The 21,167-nt window shown below is 39.4% G+C and overlaps 1 protein-coding gene across 3 annotated transcripts in view; it reads left to right on the forward strand.

Moving 5' to 3' along the window:
• Nucleotides 1-21,167, forward strand: part of PLS1 (plastin 1) — a 135,158-nt gene that overhangs the window by 74,073 nt on the left and 39,918 nt on the right. For all 3 annotated transcript variants that reach the window (XM_040480393.1, XM_040480392.1, XM_040480391.1), the window contains 2 exons: nucleotides 16,268-16,371; nucleotides 19,694-19,857. In XM_040480393.1, coding sequence (XP_040336327.1) covers nucleotides 16,302-16,371; nucleotides 19,694-19,857 — 234 coding nt within the window. In that variant the 5' untranslated portion in view covers nucleotides 16,268-16,301. The remainder of the gene's footprint in view (nucleotides 1-16,267; nucleotides 16,372-19,693; nucleotides 19,858-21,167) is intronic.

Genomic DNA, 21,167 nt, shown 5'->3' on the forward strand with positions numbered 1-21,167 from the left:
AGGTCCCAATAGTTCATGTTTGCTTTTGTTTCCCTTGCCTCTGGAGATGTGTTGAGTAAGAAGTTGCTGCGGCCAAGATCAAAGAGGTTTTTGCCTGCTTTCTCCTCGAGGATTTTGATGGCTTCCTGTCTTACATTGAGGTCTTTCATCCATTTTGAGCTTATTTTTGTGTCTGGTGTAAGATAGTGGTCCAAGTTTATTTTTCTGCTTGTCACTGTCCGGTTTTCCCAGCACCACTTGCTGAAGAGACTGTCTTTATTCCATTGGATATTCTTTCTTGCTTTGTCAAAGATTAGTTGGCCATAGGTTTGTGGGTCCATTTCTGGGTTCTCTATTCTGTTCCATTGATCAGAGTGTCTTTTTTTGTGCCAGTGCCATGCTGTCTTGATGATTACAGCTGTGTAATACAGCTTGAAGTCTGCCTAGTGGCTCTTTTAAAAGGGTATTTTGAGTAGGTCAGTGATTTTTCAGTTTAGAAGTTTTTTTCTCAGTCTTTAGGAGCTAGAGTGGCTGCTAACTTGCCCTTCTTTGTTATTTGCTTTTTCCATTCTGTCTTCTAAGAAAATCAGATCCTTAGGTGGAAGGTGTGTTTGGTGACAGGATGATGGGTGAAAGAGTGCAAATTGCAGAAGGTGAGCAAAGAGTTGAATTGCTCAACATAAGAAAAATTGTTGGAAGGGAGGTTAAGGAAAGAAGTACCTTGTAGGAAAGGAGGTTGAAACCTAAAGAGGGTGGTCCAGGATTTGTAGCACAGAAGGAGGTGTTATCCCAGAGAGGAGTTTTGGGGAAAGATGTGGTAATTAAAGAAAAATGTGCAGAGTTTTGTCCAATGGTATGCATTGTCAATTTTCTTCTCCACCTCTCCACAAAATCTTAAGTAAAAAGTTTCTCATTAAATGCTTGTTAGGCTGGGTCTGTTGGGAAATACGTTGAAGCTGATGGGCATAGTGTAAGAGCCAAGTACTGGATGGGGAGAGTCAGGGAGAGCTGGACCTCCTGAAGTAGCCCTGACAAGACACCAGGGTGCTGGACTAAGGCAGTGACAAGTGACGGTGGAGAGGAGGAGGTATTCCAGAATTTGGAGGTAGGATTTGGTGGTAAGTTTTTTGCAGGGAGAAGGTAGTGGAGTCCAGTTTTTGCAGGTAAGTTTTTTGCAGGGAGAAGGTAGTGGAGTCCAGATGACCTTGAGTCTTACAGTGTGAGAGGCTGCATACATAGGAGATGTCTCAGATGAGTGGGACTGACCTGGGGAAGAAAATTCACTGTTTCCAGGCTTGTAATTGGGGGTGTGAATGCTAGTGCTTTTGAATGGATGATGTGAGCCCAGAAGGGTATGTATCTGTCTTGCTCACTGGACAGAATGGTCCTCCCCATTGTTCCTCTTCTCTTATAAGGTCTGGGGTTCTGGTTTGGCCCAGAGAATGAGAGGGATTTCTATAACAACTAGCATTAGTCTTCTCAAATGATTGTATTGAGTAGGCCTTAGAGCTAACTTTGATTGAATTCAAGAAAATAAGGATTATAATGTGAGAGTTGTAAAAAAAAATTATACCTTTACAACTTATTATTCAAACTTCTATATCCTTATTTACTTTTGACTCATTAAACTATCAGAAGTTAACATTTCCTATAGTAGTTGTGCTCTTGTTAATTTCTTCCTTTATTTCTAAAGTTATACAACCCATGGCATATAAACATTGATGTCAGTGTGTCTTAATTTTGACTGCATTTGTGGTTAGTGGTTTTTGCTTCAGGTCCTCTTTGGTTGTAAATACTTTCAACCAGCATTGCCAAAGACTTGTTCTTGAGCTCTGAGCATAGCATTTACTCCTCAGTGTAGATGCCTGTTCTGTCATCTTTGGAGGAGTGTGGACCGGATTTTATAAATTTTATAAGTCATTAAAATTCACTGTGTCTCAGTTTCTCTGTTGGGAGACCTATGTCTAATAATGAGTTAAAGAGGTAAAATGGATGCTTGGAAAGTATAAAATACTCAATAAATATAAAGTACTGTTTAATTTTACTAATGCCAAGATTCTGGTGTGAGAAAATTTCCAGAGCTGGTAGTGGGCACTGCTTCCTTCCATTCTCCAAAGCAAAGGGTACAGATACCTCATAGTTCTTGGGCAGGTATCTAATTGCATTGTGGAAGCATCCATCTCTTATGAGTAACAAAGGCCCTAACCTGTTATGGTCAGCTAGTAGAATCCTTCTGTGGTAGCATGTAGACTGTTAGAAGAATGAGAAAACCATAGACGTGTTAACTGTTGTACTCTTAAAAAAAACCGTGATGATAGTTTTAATTCTTCGTGATATGGCATCCTTTGCAATTGTGGAAAATATTTTCTGGCACTAATGCTTTTTAGCCATAATTTATAGAAATTTGGGATTTTAGGAAAGATTTCTATGGGTGCTTGAAAACACACATATATGATAATTCCTTCCTTTGTCAGTTAATAAAGAGGGTCAGGGTTTCTGCAAGTTGTGAAGTGCCTCCAGGTTTCAGCTCCTGACAACACTGTTTTAATTTATTGGTGTAAAAAGTGAAACACTTCACATTTAAACTGATGTGTGTTTTGGAGGCTAAAGCTCAAACCCTGACATGGAAACACCCTGGATAGGACTCCTCTGCTCACTTGGGCACAAGTTGGACAAGAATGTCTGTTGCTGTGAATCATTTACTTGGAAATTCTTGGGTGGAAATGGTGGGAAAGGATTATAAACTAGGAAGTAATGCCTGGATTATTCTAGAGCCGTCGAAAGTGACTCACAGCTTCCTTTTCTCTGACAGCTCCCTGGTGTTTGTATTGAGGCATTTATTCTGAATGAAATATTTGGCATCATAGGCGGTTACAGTCTGGGAAATTACCTCCCTAATGTATAATTTCCAGTGAATAAATAATACATGGAAAATAGGAACAAGGTACTTTTGTACAGACAGAAAAAAATGTAATGTAAAAGAATTCATACAGTTCTCACAAAACTCATTTAAATCCTTCCATACATTCTCTAAAGTTTTAGCAAGACAGATCACACTGTCCACACTTTGCCCTAATGCTACCATGCTGGAAAGCCAGGTTGTAGGGCAGCTTCTAATAGGGAACAATCACAGGGTGTATAACTTGAGATATAGGGGCAGAAAGAGATGTATGGAGACCACCACTATGAAACTTAATTAAGGGCCTGGACTTGGAAAACTCCCTAGGTGTGGATCCGAGCTCTGCCACTTACTGGGAAGTTTTGGGCCTCAATTTCTCTAACTGTAAAATGGGAATTATAAAATTACCAACCTCAGGGAATTGCTGTGTGGATTGAGACAATATATGTACTACTTAGAACAGTGTTTGGTGTATGATGAGCACCTATGAATGTTTATTACTATCAAAGGGGTAGGGGAAGTCTCCCTTGCCTTTTTTGGACTGCTGTTGTGTATGAGTGCTGTGTTTTGTGGGGTTTCCTTGGATGGAGAGTTTGGGGGAGATTTTATGAGTCTTGTTCATTTGACCTTCAGATGTTCTTAACTGGGTGGGATGAGTTCAGGTCAGGAGAAGACTGTTAGAATGGCATGCTTGCATTTGCTTGGGAGTCAGAATTAAACCTTGCTTTTTTGCGTCATGCAAACACAGAGCCTGTGCAGAAGGCAAATGAACCTAGGACAAAGAGATTCTCTACAGCTGTAGGTCTTCTTGATACCCCCTGAGCACAGGGTTGGGCATGTGGCCTGAGCCAAACAGACTAACAGACTAACATCCTGGGGATTAGACTGTCATTCACAGCTGGTGATGGTTGAGGCATCTGGAGAGAGAGCTCTAAAATGGCACGTCGTAGTTTCCACTGTGGAGCTCCTTAAAACTGCCTGGCACCTGTCCTTCCAGAGGCTTCTTGTTCAGCCCTCCCTTCCTCTTTGAGCCAGAGTGTTCCAGTGTGTTCCTTTTTGGGCAAATTTTGCCAGTCTTTGTTGCTTACAATGACAATACCTTAGCTGGCACAAATACCAGGTAGGAAGATTAAATGTTTCCATCGTCAATAGGTAAGGGGATACAGGTGAAGCCAAGAGTCTTGGAAATCATAGAAAATTCCTTTTTAGAGAGTATGGCTTACAGTGAGACAATAAGTTGTTTTCTGAGGTGCATAAGGAGTGAATTGTTGACCTATTTGAATGGAAAAAGAAAGAATCTTTGGGCTGGCCAGCATTGGCCTGCTCCGATTAGAAGATGTAGCATGCAGGCATCTTTGGAGATGGCAGGAGTTATTTTTCATGTCAGAAGTAGCTATTATCAATAGGCAAAAAGACAAGCTTGCTTTATTTAAATAAGATGATCTTCATTGTGCTTCATGGTATAGTGCCAGGAACTAAAAATTTGTATTATAACTTCAACATTAGGACTGACTTAAAAAAAAATTATATATATATATATATATATATACATATATATATATATATATATATATATATGCAATAAACTGAAGAACTGTAACACCCTTTTGTGGAAGGATTTAGAAATAATAGAATTAGTAAAGATATTAAGTGGATTTCTTTTTTAAAAAAAGGCTTTCAGAGGAGTGACATCTTTTGAATAAGATCACTCACCATCACTGTCACCAAGAGGTTAAAAGTGGAGTTTTTAAGTATTTATATTGTATTGTATCATTTTACCACCTTGAAATTTTTAATTAGAGAAGAAATAGAAGATACACCATTGCTCTCAAAAACTTAAAAATTTCAAGGTGATAAGGTGCTGTAATACAATGTAGATACTAAGTCTGAGAAATTGGAGTTATTTGAGTACTCTGTGGGGAGACCACTAAGAATTTTCTTCCTTAGTGCAATTTTCATCTTTCTTTGCCTTTTCCTGTTTCAAGGTCCAGCTCAGATGGCACCTGCTCTGTAAAGTCTTCTTTGAAGACTAGAAGCCGTCAGAAGATTTTTCCTTTCCTACTTATTTCATTCTGGCTTGCATTGTGGTTCTGGAGGTGGCATCCTAGCTCATTTTGAGGGCTGACTCTTTGGTAGGGGCTCTGTCAGGGGCCATGTTGAAAAGGGGACCCTGAGGCAACTCAAGGCCTTGTGGGAAAGAGCTGTGATTGGTGAATGACGTCTGCAGTGGGTGAGGGAGTCTCATGTGCTTGCCATTGCTGTCATCTGGGGTTTATTGGCTCCCTTACTAGATTGTAAATTCTTTGAGAGCCAGTTCCATATGTGAGTCACCAGTAGATTACCTCCAACATTTGGAACAACACCTAGCACCTTAGATGTTTCCAGTAAATGTGCTGAGACGCAATGAGGCCAAAGGAGAAATTTATGGTGGAATTTGAGCTCTGCTTGGAGGGCACATGAAGAATTGAATGTGAAAGAGTAGAGTTTCTCGGGACAGGAAAAGACATGAAGGAAAGTTATGGGACAATCAGGAAGAGGCCTTGGGAGAAAGAGGTCTTTCTCAGGGTAGATTGGGAAAGAAGAATTGTTAACAGGGAGGGATTGGAGTCTGGAGGCATAGTTTTACAGCCAAAAATTATTGAGGCTGTATTCTGAAGAAGGAAATGGTAGTATTAAGTAACAACAACCAAAAAAGAGAGAGAGAGAGAGAGAGAGAGAGAGAATTTAATTATGGAAGACATCAGCTTTTGGAATGGTTTCTTCTAGAATTTAAAAATAGAGAATAATTAGGCAGCTTGTATAATTTTGAATAGTGATATAGTGACATCTCATGGAATGATTGTAAACTGGAATCCAAAACAACAATAAAAGCAGCAAATAGATTTGATTTAAAAACCTGTTGTTTCTAATGTTCCTACTTAAAGTTTATTTCAGGCCACTTTCTTTCAGCATCTGTAACTACATTAGACCACTAATCATGTAAAAAAAAAATGCTATTACAAGACAAGATGGAGGGATGCCTCACTGGCTCAGTCGGAAGAGCATGCAACTCTTGATCTCAGGGTCATGAGTTCGAGCCCCACACTTGGTGTAGAGATTACTTAAAAATAAATAAATAAACTTAAAAAAGACTAGATGGAGAGTTTTGGTTTTTTCATCTTCATTCATTCCTGAATTCCTGTCTGCCATATATCTTCCTTGTTCCCTTTGTACTTTGGAAGCACATTACTGTGCTATGCAGCAAATTATAATGTGGGTCCCATTGAGGTTTAGATGAAGTACCCCTTTGGAAATTGAACTAACTTACAGGGTCTTGATACTTGGGGGTACCTGCTTTCAGTGAACTGTTGGATAGACCTGCAAACATCTTAGATGTCTGTTTTTTTTACTGTCAGGTGTTTGGTAAGTTGCTCTCCCCACCGCCCCACACCCGCCCCGTTACCTGCACTGCATTAGTAATTTCCTGACTTTAATGATTTGTTGACTCTGAATGTTTTTTTTACTGTAGCTGGATTGCCCTGCCCTGCCTCACAACAAAAAGGCCTGCCATTCCTCATAATATATTACTACTGAGTTTGTCATCTTTTTAAAAAAATTTTTTTAATGTTTATTCATTTTTTGAGAGAGAGAGAGAGAGAGAGAGCACAAGTGGGGGAGCAGCAGAGAGAGAGGGAGACACAGAATCCAAAGCAGGCTCCAGGCTCTGAGCTGTCAGCACAGAGCCCGACGCGGGGCTCGAACTCACAGAGTGCAAGATCACGACCTGAGCCAAAGTCAGCAGCTTAACCAACTAAGCCACCCAGGCGCCCCTGAGTTTTTCATCTTTACCTAGAAACGAATTAACAGAAATGGGAACGAGAATCTTTCTGGATAAAGGGAAGGATAAAAGGTGCAGAGAAGCCATAAGCTTGGAGGCCTTTAGGCTATGAATGTAATCTTCAGTGCTGCTGATTGCTGTGGGAGCAACCATAATCTAACTTTTTTGTACTTCACTAATGCACTGAGCTTTCTGAGATCAGGTGTGGTGGTGGTGGTGGTAAAATACAAATTATGACAAATACCAATGATACTGTGATAGTGTTGAGTGTTGACAGATGGCAGCTACAGTTGTGGTGAGCACAGCACAACATATAGAGATGCTGAATCACTATGTTGTGCACCTGACACTAATGTAACATTGTGTGTCAACCAAACAACAACAACAACAACAACAACAAAAACCTTAAAACTATTGTGCTTCTTATCTACATGTAAACTTAGAAAATATAATTATGATTAATTTTCTTTCCCAGTTCGGAATGTTTAAATATTTTCTATTGTTTGAGGAATTGACGCCCCCCCCCCCCTTACATTTTCTTTTTGTAAACTATGTCTGTTATTACTCCTCATATATCAGTTTGGACTCTTGGTTGCAAGCAATAGAAACTTAGTTTAACTGGCTTTAAAGAAAAATTGTTTCAAGTAACTAAAGACATAAAGGCTTTAGCCCAGTGGGATTTAGCACTTAACTCTGCCCAGACAGGTTTTCTCTTCACCCACTGACTGTGCTCTCTGCTATGTTGGTTTTGGCTTAATTCTCTGCTTCAGGTCTTCCCCTTCTGAAGGCAAGATTGATGTGGCTGTTCTGGCCTGTACTTCTTCATGAAAAACTGATCCAGGGGAGTTTGTGGGACTCTTATTACAGAAAGTTCCACAAAAGCTTTCTTAATGTCTCATTGGCTCCAACTGTGTTACATGCCTATCCCTAAACCAAATCCCTACAGCAGAGAATGTGATGTATTGATTGGCTTGGACCTGGAACTTCACTCAGCTGTTATATGTGGATTATATGGAATGGGCGGAACCCCAAAACTAACATTGGTGCTGTTACCAGGAGAAGGGAAGTGGTTACTGGAGAAGAAAACAAAACAAAACATTGGGAAATGATATTTGAAGTATTGATGGTATTGTAACATTATATGATAGCAATTTGGGGAACATTAGTATGGTGAATTTTCTCAGAGAGTCAGAGAAGTCCTAAAGTGGAGGTGGGAGTGGGGGAGAGTAGGTGGGATATAAATAATAAACGAGAAGGAAAAGATCCTGGGATGATGGGCAGATCCAGTTACCTGAGCTGGGAATCTGTGATTAGTGGGCTCCTGACCTGCTGGCTCCTCTTCTCTCAGAGAAGCTGACACTTAGAAATATCCCTTACTGGGAGCAGGGATGTGGTGAGTGGTGCATAGCAGAGGTTGGGTTTTGACACATTAAGAGACAAAATGTGTTCTTTGGGCTTTTAGACTGAGCTAATTTTATGCCAGTGTTTCTAGAGAAACATAGTTCTACCAGGTTCCCTTGGGAGACCAAGTGAGGTCACATGGAATTAGGGAGGTGTAGAAGCAAAATTAATAGACCAGAGTTTTAATCTGACACACATGGTGTTTTATAAAACGATTCACATCGTTTGCAAAAACTGAAAACAAAATTTCACATAAAAATATGGATTTCTGGCTTTTCTTTAAAAATCAGGTGTGGTGACCTTGGGCCTGATTCCTGTTGGCAGCAGTCCACTGTAGCTCAGCAGCAGCTTCCCCTTTCAGAGCCCTGGCTGGCATCATGTACACATCAGGAAAAGGCTAAAGTCTAGGGAGTCAGATATAAGGGCCTCCGTCCTCCTCCAGGACTTCAGGAACCAGGAAGGCTTTTCATGGGCTGCTGGGCAGAAGTGTTGCTGAGCTTGGGGCCATGGGACAACATTGATCAGCAGGTCCCAAGAACGGATTCCCACTTGATAGCCTCTAATTTCCTCAACTTACAAGTTAGCTGTATTCACTTAATGTTGAACTTAGAGCTTGAGACTTCAGGAAGGTACTGGGGCCTGTCTTCCCCTTTCTTTCACATCCCCAAATGGTTCCAATCAGTCTTCTATGGATAGTCTTGACCTAAACTTTGATCAGTAAACTCTACTTTATATCTTTTGTGTATACGTTTAATGCAATTTCCTATTTCTCAACTGAAAAATTACTAAGCGTGGTTTGCACGTGCACAAGCATGCACAACCCCCTTCTAGCCTTCCTTCTCATATTGCTGTTCTATATACTGCTATTGCCTTGGCTGCGATTAGTCCAGAAACTTCCAACCTAGAATCACATAGTTTCAATGAGCTTGACAGTAAATTATATATAGTATTCAAAGAGGTCCCTTTAAATCTAGATTTAAACAGCAAACAAATTAGGGGACAATTCTAATTTGTTTATGAAAAGAGAAATAATCAAAATATTCCTTTATATCATTTACCAAAAAAATCAGTTTTAATTAAACTTAGGCATTTATAGTTGACCCCAATCAGCATTATATTAAGTATAGTTCTAGGGGCGCCTGGGTGGCTCAGTCCGTTAGGCGGCCGACTTCGGCTCAGGTCATGATCTTGCGGTCCATGAGTTCTATCCCTGCGTTGGGCTCTGTGCTGACAGCTCAGAGCCTGGAGCCTGCTTCATATTCTGTGTCTCCCTCTCTCTGACCCTCCCCTGTTCATGCTCTGTCTCTCCCTGTCTCAAAAATAAATAAACGTTAAAAAAAATTTTTTTTAAAGTATAGTTCTAGAAGAAATTAATTCTTATTAATCTTTAAACCTTCATGCTTAGTTCAAATTGTATTTGCTGAATACTTGACTAAATGATTTTAAACTCTCTTACTATGGGCTACATATTGAGGCTTTTAAGTGAATGGATACAGAAAGGTCTTGGTGGCAACTTTAGCAGCCAATGAACGCTCAGGTCAGCACCAAACTCAGTGCCCAAATGTACAAATGCGCAATAGTATTATCACTATAATTGTGGCTGGTCATGGAGATGACCATGGCAGTGGATCATGCAGTAAGGCAGTGAGTGGGGAGAAGATGTAGGCAAGTCCTCTCTGTTCTCTGCTTTGCCCAGCAGATTTCCTTATTTAGACATCTGGTGTTTGCACAAGAGCATTGGCCCTTAAAGATTCATCCAGGGAAGAATTGAGGGTATTTATATATATATATATATTTTTTTTTTCACATATATACATATATATATATTTACTCCTTTGTAAAGGAATTTGGGGGAAATGGACAAAAATTATTTTTGAAAGATTTAGAAAAAACACCTGCTATATATAGCCAAGTGGGCTCAAAATTTTGAGTACCATCTTTGTGCCCCTAATACTGGGTAGGGTGAACAGGTGCTCCGTAAGTTGTGAATAAATAATGAGTAAGTGGGTGAGTGAATGAAGAGAACCAGTTATTGAGGTATGGAGATTCTTTCAGTCTCTTCACTCACCTGTTGGTGACACATTTCGCACAGACAACTGTTCTGCTTGGCACCTTTTTTACCTAGTACTCTCCCTGCTCTATGAAGAGAAATATTACCATTAGTGAATTTTAGTAAATTTTCCCCACATGCGTAACACATTAAGGCTATTGAAAACATAAAAATCAGAAAACCTGCATCTTTTACCTGTATAGAGCAAACAGTGAGTTTAGGAAGGTGAATGAGATTAACAAAATGTGACTATCACAAGGCAGTACATGATCAAGAATAAGTTAATGCATGTGAGCTGAATAACATATCAGAGCCAAGGTGAAAACAGGCTATGATGCTAATGCAGGTGGGAAGGAGATAAGAACATGAGTGTGGCGGGCAGACCATGGAATGGAGAGTAGGGGGCAGAAGGCACATGAATTAGGTGGTGTGGGGACTGATGAAATGGTTAATCCTTGGAACTGAAGCAGAAAAAAGCCCCAACATAAAGATATCTGTATATTATTATTTTTTGTCATGTTTGTTTTTGTAGATTGCTATGCCGCCCTTTAAAAAGAAGTCACAAATAAGTTAGTTTGGAAGTAAGTGTCACTGCCTCACAGATGTGTTATACCTGGCTTAACTCTTCATACTGGTGCTGATTATGGTCTCTACGATTGTGCAGGCACTTAGGCAATTGGTTTTGCTTATCTGAGAATAAAGTTACATTTTTATAACAGTTACCCTTTTAAGACAGTTTGGGATTTTGCCAGTTTAGGCTTGTTGGCAATCCAGTTGATGACTTATCAGGAAAGTTCGCCAGCATGGCTGCCCCTTGTAAAATGAATTAAAAAAAAAATGGAGCTCAGTTCTTTCAGTGGAGAAGGATGCTCAGGAGAAATGTGAATTATATCATACCCATTTAATAGCTTTCTCTGTCCAAAGAGGGTTCAGGCTGGTGTGTAATATTTAATAAAGTCAGTGGTCTCCCAGTTCATATTTATATTAGAAAGTCAGTAGACATTCCAGTTAACTAGAGAAAATCTGATGAAGTAACAGTTTGGTAGGGAATATGAATGTTTGCGTTTTGCAGAATGATGTCGCTCCCTGTTGTGAAATGTGGTTGAAAAAAGATTGCTGGAAATACAGAAAAATGAAAGTATTTTCTAGGTTTCCTTTAAACTAAAAAGGAAACTCTTTAGTCATATTTCTTAGCTGCTTACTTTTTTCATATAGTGACTTATTCTACTGACCTTGTGATCTTTAAACTTGTACTGGGGAGCTGAAAATAGAACATAGTAAGAAAAGTGGAACATTGCGGTGGGAGATGAGAAGTTTATGAAGAAGAGGGGGAAGATATAGGATGCCATAGTATTGCCCCTCCCAGAGATACTGCCATGCTCCAGAACCTCTGAGCCTAGGCACTTCTCCAGAGAATTGGAGGATTTTTTTTTTCCATAAAAAAGGACAGGCTTTTTCCATAAAAGTCAGGTATGAAAGAAATATCACATTTGTGTATGTTCTTTAAAGCAACTTTATTTTTTTAGATTAAATATAATTTATTGTCAAATTGGTTTCCGTACAACACCCAGTGTTCATCCCAACAGGTGCCCTCCTCAATGCCCATCACCCACTTTCCCTCTCCTCCACCTCCCCATCAACCCTCAGTTTGTTCTCATTTTGACTGTGATGGCTCATCCTGCCTGAGTCAGTCAAGTGCTTCTCAGGCACCTGGAATCTGCCCCTCAGCCTCTCTTGTCCTGGGGTCTTAAACAGAGCAGAGGCTCGCGGGAAGCTCTTCTGTCCTGGATCATCAGTCCCCAGTGTCTGCCTGGGAAATGCCCGTTACTCACAACGGTGCATTCCTTCAGCACGGATTCTCCTGTACCTTGTCTGCCCCTGTCTCTGCCACCCCTGTGGCCACAGTCTTCCTTTCTGGCATCTGCAGATTTCCCTGTTTGCCCATGGAGACAATTTCTCCCTCTCTCTGTCTTCCTTATCTAGTGGCTTCTCAGGGATTTCCTCCTCCTGCTGCCCCATTCCCAGAACACCCAGTAAACCCTGAGGAGGTTTGTGCTTCTACCCGAGGACTCGGAACTGCAGATTCCAGGCTGGTTTTGCTTTCTGTGCTGCCAGCGTGCCTGACAAGAGGTAGTTACTACTTTAGTTGAGGGGTGTGACTGGGGCGGGGGAGAAGAAACACAATTCTTCTTGGAGAAGAAACACAATTTGATATTTCAATAAATTATTCTTCTACAATAATATTAACTGTTTTGACTGTTCAAGATTGAAGTACTTGAAAAAATGTTTCCCCATGTCCTGAGGGACTTTGGGAAATTTTCTCCAGTTCAAAACATATTCTTGTGTTGCCTTTATTATTTTATTTATGTATTATTTTTTTTACTATCTGAACTTAAAAGTTAAAAAATTATCTCGTGAATTATTTAAAACAAAACAATTCTTAAAGTAGGTACAGAGACAGTATAACCAGTATCCATATACTGAATGCTCAGATTGAACAGATGTTAAATTTTGCCATAATTGCTTCAAATTTCTCTTAAAAAAATGTAATGGATCCAGCGCCAGCTCCCAGCTGTGCCCCTTTCGTACTTCTCCATAGACAACCACTATTCTGAATTTGTTGCATCATTCCCATGTGTTTTTAAGTTTTACTATATATGTTTGGCAACATATGTAGTACATACATGTGTTTTTATAATTCACAATAATTGGTACATATACCGTATGTATCTCTTAGCACTTTGCTTTTTCCAGTTACTATGTTTTTAAGAAACGGGTGTAGTTCATTTATTTTGCTGATGTATAAATAGTCTAATAATGTATTCATCTGTTAGTCTAAAGAAAACAGACATTTGCCCTTAAAATATAAATTTGCCCTTAAGGGGCGCCTGGGTGTCTTAGTCAGTTAAGCATCCGAGTCTTGGTTTCAGCTCAGGTCATGATCTCTCGGTTTGTGAGTTCAAGCCCTATGTTGGGCTCCTCAATGTCAGTGCGGAGCCTGCTTGGGACTCTCTCTCTCCCTCTCTCTCTGCCCCTTCCCTGCTGTGCACGCTCTCTCTCAAAATAAATAAACTTAAAAAAAAAATTCCCTCATATCCTTAAAAAAAGTTTTGCCTTTAAAATATAAATCTGATGAGCACTGTAAAGGTTTATCAGTCACCTATACTTAAGTGTGAAGTGGTCATCAGTCTTTTCTTTAAAACTACCTGTGATGCTTGCAGTGAGAGAATAGGGATGCTAATTGAACTACATGAGATTTTAAGGGTTTGGAGGCATTAGAAACAGATTTGATGTTGATTCTCTCTCTCTCTCTCTCTCTCTCTCTCTCTCTCTCTCTTTCTCTCTCTCTCTCTCTCTTTTTTAAACCTTCCTTAGGTAACCTGTGCAGCCCTCTAATTTACATTTAAGGGAGGACACTTGTTCAATCAATAGAAGAACAGATCAATACATAGTAAGCTCATGTATGACATTAGCATAGCTCCAGGCCCATTGAAAGCCCTCAGTAAATATTTGCCATTATTTTTTATATTACTAGAGAAGGGGGAAGTAAGGAAAAAAGGGAATTTTGGAGGATAGATTAGGGGGCAGGCTGCCTCCTCTGTGTCAACGGCTACCTCAAGAACTCAGGATCTCAGGTGACCAGGGCTAGGGCCACAGGGGGAGGAGAGAAAACAGAATAGCCCAGAAACCAAAAGGTGCCAGTGAAAACAGGTTTGGTCCCTCACAGTTGGGATCTTTACAGTTGGTAGAAAGGTTTCAGAATCTTCTTGGTCTCAAGGGCTGTTCTTAATGCCTTTTCGCTGAAACTGTTCTGGATCCTGGGGTTTTAGATCCTATAAATTATAAATGGCTGCTTAGACTAATTTTGGTAAAGTTTTTAAAAATTTTTTTGTAATTTTTTTTTTTTTAATTTTTGAGGGTGGGGAGGGGCAGAGAGAGGGAGAGAAGGCGACACAGAATCGGAAGCAGGCTCCAGGCTCTGAGCTGTCAGCACAGAGCTAGCTGCGGGACTTGAACCCAACAAACCGTGAGATCATGACCTGAGCCAAAGTCGGACACTCAACTGACTGAGCCACCCGGGTGCCCCAATTTTGGTAAAGCTTTTAGAGGTTCATGTAAGTTAGAAATTTGAGGGAGGATAAAAGATCAGATCCCATTTCATCTAATTGGGAAGTTCATTTTTAGAATATACTTCCTTAACTTTCTAAATATATACTTTGTTATGTCAGGATACCCTTGAGGATTAGGAGTGGGGGAGAAAGGCTTTAATTGGTGAAAGAAAGTTGTTTAAATTATATGGGCTAAAAAAACAAAGTGGAGAAGGAAAGCAGTTTTGGAATTACTGAAGAAATATATGGCACATAACAAAATCTATGGGAAGATACATCTGTCTATAGAATTCAACATAACCTGCCCTGTTGGTGAGTCTCTGGTCAGTGATCCTGGCTGCCTTTGGGCTGCATCTTTCAAGATGACTCTGAAATACTGTGCTCTTCTGAGCTGTCTCAGGCATCCAGGTAGGACTCCTTCCATGCCAGGTGTTTGGAAGCTGGTTAAATGCTGTGTTCCTCATTTCTAAAATTGCAAAGTGAATTCTAGTAACTGCCTTCTGGAGGGTTTCAGGACTGGCAAATGATGTGCCTGATAAATATGAGTCGATCTAGCAAGAATTCTTCCTCCAAAACTTTACAAAGAATTTTACAAAGGCAGCTTTCTTTTAAAATGCAAATTTTTATTTCACAAGTATATAATATATACTTTATATATTATTACATAAATTAATGTATATTATTATTCAAATACATATTTATGTGTTTATATGGCTTTTGACCACATTATATTTGGGAGAATGCAGAGTACACGGACCTAGAGACAAGAATGAAACACAGTTTGGTTCGATGACAGCTTAGTGATGAAGCAATGAGTTTCTCACTTTGACACCTTGAAAAAGTTACTCATTGGGGCGCCTGGGTGGCGCAGTCGGTTAAGCATCCGACTTCAGCCAGGTCACGATCTCGCGGTCCGTGAGTTCGAGCCCTGCGTCAGGCTCTGGGCTGATGGCTCAGAGCCTGGAGCCTGTTTCCGATTCTGTGTCCCCCTCTCTCTCTGCCCCTCCCCCATTCATGCTCTGTCTCTCTCTGTCCCAAAAATAAATAAACGTTGGGAAAAAAAAAAGAAAGAAAGAAAGAAAGAAAGAAAGAAAGAAAGAAAGAAAGAAAGAAAGAAAGAAAAAGTTACTCATGACTATTTAATTTATTTAAAAATTAAATAGGGGCACCTGGGTGGCTCAGTCGGTTAAGCGTTGGACTTCAGCTTAGGTCATGATCTCACGGTGTATGTGCTCACAGCTCAGAGCCTGGACCCTGCTTTGGATTCTGTGTCTCCCTCTCACTCTGCTCCTACCCCACTCATGCTGTGTCTCTCTTTCTCAAAAATAAATAAACATTCAAAAAAATAAAAAATTAAATAGTGGGCAATGGTATATTTTTTAAAACCCGAAGATTTAATTATACTTTAATTAGAACCAGGCCCCAGAATAACTGTAAGATACAGAAATTTGGGGAAGAACCCCCCAAATTCCTAAGCAAGTATGTATACAAGTGACAAATGAGCCATAACACTCTTCGAGGACTTCACACAATTTAAAACGATTTTTAACTGATCAGTGAAAATGTTAATGTATAAATTATTTGAAAAATTATGTGCTTACTTTATTCTTTTTGTGGACATTATTCATGTCTTAACATTTTACTTCCTGACCACTTCCTTTACATTTATAAATGCTACCCTTCTCTCAAACTTGAAATGATTATTTTACTGAAGGAGCGGGGTACAATGTAAATGAAAATTGTACAGCCTACTGGGAAACATGTATGCCCTGTGTAAGGACAAGGTGTAAAAGACAGGCATTCCTTCCATTCCTTCCCTCTGCGGACTCTCTTATTGTCTGGCCCACCTATGCTGGGAAATAGTGTTATGGGGTATCTGTTCCTATTTGTTCCTTGTCAGGCAGACTTCTCAGGTGATTTCTTCTAGAGATTTTACTGCCTGTGTATTCTGTGTTGCTTAGATAAATGTTTTCAAAGGGCTAATGTTCTTTTTATAACATTGTTTTTTCTAGCTATAAAGACCTGAAGGTAGTCTTTTCTTCAAAGATGGAAAACAGTACCACTACCATTTCTCGGGAAGAGCTGGAAGAGCTACAGGAAGCATTTAATAAAATAGGTATGCTTGAGAAAAACTAAATACGACATTGCTATTGTGCTTGATGTCAGACTTCCAGGAATGGAATACCCTCTATTGGTTTTACTACCACCCATTTACCCCTAGTTTTACCCTTTTTCCCCCCCCCCCCCCCCATCTAGGTTTCACTGGATTCTTTCTTTCTGAAAGATAAATTAAGACTGGTTTGAATTTCTAAGAGAATTGGACTTTGAATTCTTTGATAATTTCTTTGCTGAGAGTAATCCAGGTTAATGAATGACAGCGTAACTGAATACGTTTAACATGATATCCTCATTACAGAAAGAAAATATAGAAACACTTCCTTGTTTATAAACTGAACTCTGGCCTTCACGTTTGTTGCTAACAGTAACACTTTCTGACTTCGCGCAGAACATTTTAAAATCTGAATATTGTTTTTAAAGGCTGTGTGTCTTATTTTTCTTCTTTCACTTTTTAAAGCCATTCAGTGTTTTGTCTTTATGACATTATCATTTGATGGCTTTGTATTTTTCTTCCAAAAAAAATTCCCTCATACTCTTTTGGATCACAATTCTTCTGCACTTTTGCTCCTAGGTAACCTGTGGCAAACAAGAAGATAAATATCTTTTGCTCTAGTCTGCAAATGTATGCAAGTAAAAGGCGAGCCCAGTGAAAGGATCTTGGGATGGTGACACCACCAATCCTGCTCCTCCCATAGTAGGCTCCTTCTCTGGTACAGAGGAGCAGTCTGTGGGGCACCTGGGTGGCTCAGTTGGTTAAGCATCTGACTTCAGCTCAGGTCATGATCTCTCCGTCCGTGAGTTTGAGCCCCGTGCCAGGCTCTGTGCTGACAGCTCACATTCAGATTCTGTGTCTCTCCCTCTTTCTCTCTACCCCTTTCCCACTTGCACTCTTTCTCACTCTCAAAAATAAATAAACGTAAAAAAAAAAAAAAAGACAGTCTGTGAGAAACGGTCAGATAATAGACTGGGGTGGACACATCATGATCACAATTGATCTTGTGCCTAGATTTCTCACAAACCTAGTGAATCATGACTAAAATTCATGTAAATGAGATGTGGTACAGAATTTTAGAGACCAATATAAAGAGAAAAGAAAGATTCAAGTTTGAAAAAGAAAGCCTCTCCAGAAAGAAAAAAGTAAAGCTGTCAGGAAGCTCACAACTTACACATCATTGCTATGAAGTGAAGTGAGTTGTACAAATCTCTGGACCCTTCCACTTCTCCCTGCACAGCCATCCCCAGAGTAACTCAAACCTTCCGAATACAGTCTGCATGGTGGCTGAATTAGGCTCACAGTGAATGCCTTAATCTTGTTTTTTTGTTTTTGTTTTTGTTTTTTGTTTTTTTGAGGACAATATATTTGTCATTAGAGCATTGCATGAATATGGTATGGCCTCTAAAAGATTATTTTTAATAATAAATTTTATAGAGTATTATATGCAGTGCCCAGAGTCTTTTCAAGACAAAAATTAAGCAGTTATTAGGACATTCTGCTCATTTTGAGTGTTGAAACAGAGGAAATAATAAAAATGTATCCCTAGTCTGCTATTGGTGTTATTTTATAGGTGCAGTTTGGTAGCTTGAATAAAAGTGCTGCCTAGGTCTTGGTAGAAATGAATGAATTAGTAATCTCTTCTTTGTTTAGTACATGAACTTTACTCTTTATGACTCATGGACATATAATCCTGCAATATTTATTTAATGATATTTTGAATAAATAATTCACTGATGGAACAAATCTGACAGCCAGATAATTTACTCTGTATGAAGGCAGTGCTAACACTAGCATAATATGTACTAGCTTTATTGACCAGATAAATTGTTCCTTAAGAACCTACTATTCCCTCTGATAATTTGTACGAAACAACCTTTCCCAGAGGCAGAGGGACATGCCCATCCAACCTTACTAGATGGGATATTTTGGGGTCTCTAGGGAGAGATGAGAGGTGAAAATATTTGTCTTTTTTTCTTTTTTTTTCCTTTGTAAGTTATGGTAAAATAGACATAAAATTTACTATTTTAAGAATTTTTAAGTGTCCAGTTCAGTGGCATTAAGTACATTCATGTTGTTATGCAACCATACCACTATCTCTATCTTTAGAGCTCTTTCATTTTCCTAAACTGAAACTCTCTACCCAATAAATACCAACCCCCCATCGTGAAAAACATTCTATTTTATGTCTGTACCACATTTTGTTTATCCATTCATCTGTTGAAGGACATCTTGAGTTGTTTCTACCTTTTTGCTACTGTAAATAATATTGCTATGAACAACATTTGTCTATCTCAAAATATAGGAAACAATTCTGAACTTGTACTAAATAATGATATTTTGCTCTAAGTTCGAAGAAAGTGATATTTTTATTGCAATGTCCAGTAGTTTAGCTTATTAGCTGACTTTTGAGATTATAGCAGTATTTTGGTTATTGGTAGATTCTATTTTAGAAACTTTCCACTTGTTCTGCACACTAGTAAGTCTAAAAGTTTTTGTCTTTGTAATTAATTGATTATAGTGAGGACAGCTCTTTTACTGAAAGGAAAAAGTAAAATACAGGAAACACAGCAACTGTTACCAGATGAACGAAGAAAGCCTATATAACAAGGTGGATCCAGGCAACTAATCAGACAGTCCAAAGCCATGTTGCCAACTCTGGGCAGAAGTGTTTTGTGTTGCCTTTGTTCTGTGTCAAGAAGTGTTATCTAGTCTCTAGGGAAAACCCAGGGAAGGGCATCTCAGCGATAACGTGAAAACACCTGGAAACCCTTCCAAGAGTCCAAATATAGGTGTGAAATTATTTCTTGGACACTTGATGGAAAAACGCCATCAAACATGATTCGGCCTACATAATGGTATCATAAATACATAATGAAGAAGCAATGAATTATTAACAAATGAAACAGAAGTGGCACCAAGTGAAATGTAGAACAGAGATACCTTATGTGTATTTAATATGATGCACATATTTTATAGAGAATGTGGGGCCTACAGATCCATTTTGTAAATTCTGTGAGGTTAAAGTCTGGATGGGTGTTCTGCTAAACCTGAGTTTTTCATCTGTCAGAGCATTGTTCAAACTGTGCACTTAAAATACACATGGTAGTCCTAAACCTATGGGGATAAAGTCCATTTACTATGAATATTTTGATAAAGTGTATAGACTCCCTTGTACAGTTCAGGTGCAGGAGAAAAGGTTACTGCCACTTGTGAGACAAACCTGAAAGGTTCTACCTGCCTGTGAATCTCCCATGAGGCCTTCAGGGTGCACACCTTGAATAAAGAGTGCAAATGAGATTTGACAATTCATAATTTATCTTTACAGATATTGACAACAGTGGGTATGTTAGTGACTATGAACTACAGGACCTGTTTAAGGAAGCAAGCCTTCCTCTGCCTGGCTACAAGGTGCGCGAGATTGTGGAGAAAATTCTATCAGTGGCTGACAACAACAAAGATGGAAAAATCAGTTTTGAAGAGTTTGTGTCAGTAAGTAATTCAGTTTTCTGGTTACTGATCTTTTTGCTTTGAGAAGAGTTTTAGTAATGTCATTGCTCTCTGGTCAAATCTGGCTTCAGAGACCAGAAAAAACATTGCTTTAAAATGAGGAGTAGGATGACAACAACAATAGTGTCCACAAATAATTCATAAAACAGAGGGGAAAAAAATTCTCAAGTTGTTGGAAGTCAGATTTAAATAGTAATAGCTTATGTGCTAGTAAGACTACAGTTGAGTTCAGTGCTTATTGACTATCTGTGTGTATAGAATGTTTTAATGTCTCAGTACTTGGTCTTGAGAAATGGAATATTTTTGTGTGTGACTGAAATAGCTAAGGTATGGAAGCTATACCTCCTGGAAACTGGTTATTTCCTCATGCTAAGTGATATCTTTAGTTTCAGCAAATGCCACCAGGTAAATCCCAATGCTGGCTATGATAACATGGGTGTCATTATTAAAAAGTACCTCAAGGTTCAGGGAACCGAACAAGATGAAAAATAATACATGACTCAACTGACAAAAGAAAAGTAGATTGTAGCACTGAATATTGAATATCTTGTGTTTCAAAAGGTCAGGCCAAGAGAGATGGCCACACTGCCATTGCCAGCCAGCAGTTGAGTAAGCTGCCACACCCTTCCACCACCACCACTGCCATGACTGTATTTTTCATATGAAAATATAACCATTAATGTAATTGATTAAATATTTGTGAAATGTGAACCGTCTGGTTTTGCATCCTTTGTTCACTAGGCAAAGATTTGAGCTCCTTTCTTGCTAGGTTCTGCTAGGCACTGTGTGTGAATAATGCAATGAACAAAAAGAGAGATGATCCCTGCCTTCAGGGACTTTACATGTGGGGAAGCAGGGTCACACAAATGGCTAAAAGAGATCTATCATAATTGCTATGGTAGAGCAGTATGGGTCCCTTGAGAGTTCATAGTAGAAGGAGCTGAACTTGCTGGTGAGGCTAGAGATCCCAGGGATGCAGAGAACGTGTCGGAAACTATGAAGACCGAGCTGAGATCTGAAGTAAGATGTTAAACAGGTAAAAGGGGTTGAGTGGGAGAAATGAATGATGTTTGAGACAGGCTGGCTTCAGGATTGGTGGATACTCTCAAGCACTTGGAAACAAGTTGAGCGTGGCTGGGGGGAGATGGTGAAGGTAAGGAATGCAGCTAGAGAAATAAGTTGGGGTCAGGTCATGCAGGATCTTGTAGGATTTTCATTTTTATCGTAAGCACAATAGGAAGCCAGTGATGTAGGAGGAAGAGAGTGTGACGTGACATGATCAGATGCGAAAT

The sequence above is a fragment of the Herpailurus yagouaroundi genome, unplaced genomic scaffold (assembly GCF_014898765.1).
Source record: "Herpailurus yagouaroundi ecotype Mexico unplaced genomic scaffold, PumYag 159, whole genome shotgun sequence".
Classification (NCBI taxonomy): Eukaryota; Metazoa; Chordata; class Mammalia; order Carnivora; family Felidae; genus Herpailurus; species Herpailurus yagouaroundi.